Here is a 5,459-nt window from a genome sequence, read left to right as displayed (position 1 = left end):
ATATGCTAATTTTTTTAGAAGGACCTGTGTGTATACAACTACCTACAACTTGCGGCTGATTAAACAAAAGCAGGTCACACTTCGCAGACTTATTATTTGTCAAAAACGTTTAAAAAGGACTTAAATTTCACAATCAAGAAACGTGACAAAAGGGTGAAGGGGTATAAGTACTATTAAATCTCTTGAAGGGCAATGCACATGAAAGTGAAAGTGGCTTCCGATAAGATAGAACTGGTGTAGCCTTTAAAAACCTGCTTGAGCAGTTTTCCTTTTAAAAACACGAATACTTCCAACACAGAGTCACAACAGAATGAACAGGCAGCTAAAACAATTGATGCTAGCAGCTGCCGTGGCCCGAGAAAGATGTGGTCAAAACAGGAAAGTGAACTCTGGAGAGCACGGAACACTAAATAACACGAATGTGGGAGCATTTCACGTTTCACATAGCTTAAAATATGAGGTAGGAGTAGATAATAACTCACTGTGAGCAGAGAGAGAGTCCAGGAGCAGCAGCAGCAGCTGCAGAGGAGAAAAGAGAGGAGCTCAGGCGAAACTAACGAAACCCACCGACATCATGAGACCGGGAAGGGAGGAAGAGCCTCCAAACTCGACCAGCTCTGGTACCATGACTGCAGACGGTCCGTCCGAACAGCCTGGCTCATTAAAACTGACACAGAGGGGGAAACACGACAAAAACCGCCGGTTTTTGGCTCGTTAATGGAAAGCGGCTATCTTTGTTAGCTCGGTGTTGTTCAGAGAACGTTCGCTTCCCATTCTAATCCAGGTTGAATAGTCGATAGCAGAAAGCGGGCTAATCAGTACAGAAGAGTCGATCACAGAGCAAAATGATCAATTTCAACACATAGATAGATAGATATTAAGTCATAAGTTATTTCAGAAAAGAAAAATCTTGATTCAATAAGACCTTATTATCCTTACATCTAAATCTGCCAGGAAACTTAGCTGTACCTAGATTGACCCACCCCACCAACACACACCGACACAAACACCCTCACAAATCAATATTTGGGCAAATTATGTGTGGCAAGTTGTAAAGAAACCACGATAAACTTCCAGCTTAATACCCATTTTATTGTCACTTCTGCTGACTGACATTCTTGTATGGACATGGCATTTAAGCTTACTTTTCAAGATCAAGGCCATTCCAGAAGCTTACATGCTGCCTAGTGTCAGAGATTTTTTTTTATCTCATGGGTCATCCAACACGATAAAGACCCAACACACAGCTAAAAGCACCGAAGAATGGATAAGAGCAAAACATTGGACTATTCTGAACTGGTCATCTATGAGTTCTGATCTGAATCCCGTTGCGTATCTGTGGGAGGAGCTGAAACATGCCATCTGGAGATGGTACCCTTCAAACCTGGGAGAACCAGAGCATTTTGCCCACTTGGAGTGAACCATCATACCTGTGGACAAGAGCAGAAGTTTCATTGATAGGTAGAGAAACTTTGTAAAGGTTGAACAGGTTCCATAGTTTTTGTCCAGGCCTGTTTTATTTGTTGTTTTTTTAATTATTATTCTGTTGAATTCAAAAGCAACATTTGATTTTCACTGGTAAATTTTCAGTAATTTGTTTTATTTATTACTTCTGTCAGCTTTTTGTCCATTATTGGAATGTTACACATTTTGTATTCACATGTGTGAATATTAGTATAAACTGTATGATTTTCAACTCCCCAACTTATTAGAAGCCACTGTGAAGAAGAGGGAGGAGTGCTGAATGCTACTCTTGTGCAATGTTTAGAAACAGAGGAAGTGTTTATAGTTGTTGAAAAAGGAAGTTGCTTTTTTTTTTTTTTAGCTCTTATCAGTTCAGTATTAGCCAAGATGGGAAGTGAGTAGAGAACTTTCTGTCACTTGTTACAGCTGCTTTTTCTCTAAAGTTCATCAGAGTACAATTAAAACTGTTGCAAACTCAAAATCGCATAGGCCGTAGCTAAAACAGATTAGAACTCCAACCGGCTGCCAGTTAAGACAAATTAAATACACAAGTTTTAGGACTTTGATGCTATTTGCTTTTCTCTTGTTCTTGATCTTCAAACACGCTGTTCCCACTTTAGAGAGTCATGGACACTTGAAACAAGGCCCACACAACCTGACACTATGGTTTTATTTTCAAAGCAAACATCTTATCAAGCAGGCAGGAAGTTTCTGACAGGGCATGATTGTCTGATTAAAATAAGTTTCAGTTGGAGAGTTGTCATGTTGTGATGTTTTCCTAAACATGAACCGCCTGACTGAATGATGTGGTTGTTTAAGAACTGCCTAGTAAAACATATTGCTTGCATATTTCTAAAATGATAATTCGGGTTATTGTCAGATGAAGTTAAATCCCAAGTTTTGACTGACAGTAATTGCTTTGCTTATCCAAACTGAAGTTCCAAATGTAATTTGTATGTTGACGTTAAATATTTTGTTTTTTGTGATTACCCAGCATGAGTTGAAATGGAGAAATGATCTTTGTCGCCCTCTACTGGTATCATAAATAAGCACACAAGTCAACAATACCACCTCAAACTGGCTCATACAGTGATTTTATTTAAATACGAAAAACAGCACTTTGATTGCAATCAGAAGGCTCCACAAAAAACATAAAATGTCATTATGCACTACCATTGTTATTTTCAAATACACCATACCTGTATACCGCTATTAATATAAGTTAATCTAATACATTCCACCGTTTGAAGGTTTTATTAAATGCTGACTCAGACTTTGCAGCTTCACCACATAATTAAAAAGGCTAATTTGTGAAAACATCGTCAAGGAAACATTTTAAAAGAAGATCCTGTGAAAACCACATATAAAAATATTTAATCTTAAAGCATCAGAGCATTTCAATAAATTAAAAACGCAATCGAAACCCCTGATGCATTTCTTTTCAAAAAAGTGACACTTGCGTATGGTATTGACTCTTTACAGTTTTTTACTGACAGCTAATTAATCTTTTTTTTTCTTAAAAAAAATTATATTGGAAATTTATAGTCAAAATCAATCCTGAGGAAGACTGCTGACAAACTGATTATATTCATCTAAAGCAGATGATTAAAATTATTTAATGCATTAAAGAAGTCAACATTCTCCAAATCTACTGCTGGTTATCGCTGTGAGAGCGCTGGTGGAATTTGAGCCCTCCACAGTTCCTGAACGACTTCCCGCACTGCCCGCAGACGTAGGGCTTCTCCCCGGTGTGGATGCGGAAATGCCGGGTGAGCGCTCCCGAGTGGCGGAAGCACTTGAGGCACACGGAGCAGGTGTACGGCCTCTCTCCGGTGTGGATGCGCAGGTGGGTCTTCAGGTTCTCCAAGCGGTTGAACTCTCGGCTGCACACGGTGCAGCGGAAGGGGCTGCAGCCCGGGGGGTACAGCTGCAGCCTGGTTCGCGTGCCCCCCGCTACGGGCGGCAGACAGCGCTGCTGGAGCCTCTGGCGGCACTGGCCGTAGTGTCGCCGTAGCAGGCTGGGCAGGGGGAAGGTCTGACCGCAGAACTTGCACGTGGGAACGGCGGAGACGCTGCGGCCTGCCTCCAGGTGGAATCTGTGGACCTGCGGAGGAACTTGCGATACGGAAGCTTGTTCGGCCAGGTGGAAGATGTTTGGAAACTCTTGGGAGACGGACTGGAGGTCGGAGGCTGAAGGGAGGCTGCTGCTCATGTCTGGAGGACAAGCTGAAGGAATGAAAACAAATCGGATAAAACCGTAATGTCATGATGAAAAATGTAAGGTTTTGTCACAAATATATTCTATTTTTTGCTTGCTTTAACATGAAAGAATGAAGTTTGTTTTTTACTGGATAGAGAGGGCAAAATGTCTCTTGTCGACCGATGGACCAAACATTTAAAACCTTAAATAGAAATGCTCCTGCACATTTCTTCAACTTTGAGCTCATCTGGTTTGCCCCTTACCTTGATCTACCCTTGCACCGAGAAGACGAGTCTCTGGATCTTGACTCTGAACATCTGTCTCCTCTGGTGACCACTCAATGCCCTCCATGCTTAAGTTTTCCTCTTTAATTAATTCCAAGCAGCAGGACGCCCCACTCCTTTGCTCTTCCAGTCTTTCCTGCTTTACGATAACTTGCTCCATTGTAGATTTGATGGCAGTGCTGAGAGGTGGCGCCGACTCTGGAGCTCGTGGGTTTCGACATGTTATCACGCCTTCGTTTTTCAATGCAATCATCTGAGATGTCATCTCAGTGGGATCTATGAAAAAAAATGAAGCAAAATGTAAAAACAGAAATATGTTCAATAGAATTTTTTTGTTGTAATGACATTGAATGCAATACAAAAGAAAAGTGCATAGACTTTTTTTTATTTACCATCTGCATTTTTGCTTAACATTTTAGGAATGACTCCTTCCTGTTCAAACATTACTATGCACCAGTACACAAAGCAGAGTCTATAAAGAAACGAATGAGTAAGTTTGGTGTGGAGGAACATGACTGGGCTGCAGAGTCCTGACCTCAACTCAAAACATCACTGGGATGGTTTAGAAAGAAGCATGCAAACCAAGCCTTGTAGTCCAACATCAGCGTCTGACCTCACAAATGAGCATTTCTAAGAATGGTCATTGGTTCACCCCAAACATTAAGGAAAGTTTTCTTAGAGTTTAAGCTAAATAGGCAAATGCTGAGCTGCGATAAACCTTTAGCATTAAAGTTCGTGTGCGAGAGTAAACCAATACCGTCAGCAATGTGGTGTAAATGAATCATAACGCCTATGTAAACACAGAGGCAGGTTGCCCTACCATTATTATGATCCTTTTCTTGTTCTGAGGCTACATTGGCCAGCAGCTCTTCACGTCTGTTCATGTATTCACCTCGAACATCCGGGCCAGGGCAGCCGTGACCTGCAGGCTCACTCCTGATCTCGGCGCTCTCTGTTGCAGCATTCTTGTTTAGACCGCAGGGCGTAGGGTGGGGCGCCTCGCCTCTTCGCATAACGCCTCCGTCATTATCCTCAAGCCGCTCACATTCAGCCAGCATCTCTTCTGCCCGCTGCAGCTTCTCTTTCAGGGACTCGTTTTCCCTCCGCAGCTCCACATACATGTCACTTGTCGCCTGACCTACGAGCGTTCTCACCTCCCGGACTGCGATCTCCACAGCCACTTCCAGAGCTCCGTGTATCGCAGCAACAAGCTCCTCTTGAATTGATCGCACAGCCTCAGATCCGCATAATGAAGGCGCAAACGCTCGCCTTTGCGCCCCGGACAGCTGCGGCTTCATGGCGCATTCAGTTTTTTTGGAATATTTTTCGTTGACTGACCTAGGTTTGCCGCTGGTTTGTAAACCGAAACGCCACTTCCGCACAGTACGACATGTATGGAATTTCAGTCGCTCTCAAAAATAAATTGAGGTTGGGATTCTGGTAGCTCCCACACATTGCGACACCTAACGGTGGGCGTGCTAAATTGCAACTTTATCCACAAAAAAAAAAAA

The 5,459-nt window shown here is 42.5% G+C and overlaps 1 protein-coding gene across 2 annotated transcripts; it reads right to left on the bottom strand.

Annotated features, from left to right (window-relative positions):
* Positions 1 to 2,536: 2,536 nt before the first annotated feature.
* Positions 2,537 to 5,446, bottom strand: LOC106964652 (zinc finger protein 62). Of its 2 annotated transcripts, none has more exons than XM_015060287.1 (3): positions 4,841 to 5,446; positions 3,928 to 4,224; positions 2,537 to 3,690 (listed from the first exon to the last, which is right to left on the bottom strand). In XM_015060287.1, the coding sequence occupies exons 1-3, from the start codon at positions 5,244 to 5,246 to the stop codon at positions 3,113 to 3,115; spliced, it is 1,281 nt and encodes a 426-aa protein (XP_014915773.1). In that variant the 5' UTR covers positions 5,247 to 5,446; the 3' UTR covers positions 2,537 to 3,112. The 2 variants fall into 2 exon arrangements, with proteins under 2 accessions (XP_014915773.1, XP_014915772.1); XM_015060286.1 differs by having other exon boundaries at positions 4,769 to 5,444.
* Positions 5,447 to 5,459: the final 13 nt, after the last annotated feature.

This window comes from Poecilia latipinna, unplaced genomic scaffold (genome assembly GCF_001443285.1).
Source record: "Poecilia latipinna isolate Pla-1442-1.1 unplaced genomic scaffold, P_latipinna-1.0 Scaffold1698, whole genome shotgun sequence".
In the NCBI taxonomy this organism is placed as follows: Eukaryota; Metazoa; Chordata; class Actinopteri; order Cyprinodontiformes; family Poeciliidae; genus Poecilia; species Poecilia latipinna.
The sequence above is the reverse complement of the archived record's forward strand: the minus strand, read 5'-3'. Positions and strand labels throughout refer to the sequence as shown.

Excerpts from the sequence above, each read along its gene's own strand:
- LOC106964652 (XM_015060286.1), bottom strand. The coding sequence starts at position 5,246 with ATGAAGCCGCAGCTGTCCGGGGCGCAAAGGCGAGCGTTTGCGCCTTCA. Across the intron at positions 4,225-4,768 it reads AGAAAAGGATCATAATAATG|ATCCCACTGAGATGACATCT; the intron begins GTAGGGCAACCT and ends TTTTTTTCATAG. Across the intron at positions 3,691-3,927 it reads CGGTGCAAGGGTAGATCAAG|CTTGTCCTCCAGACATGAGC; the intron begins GTAAGGGGCAAA and ends TCATTCCTTCAG.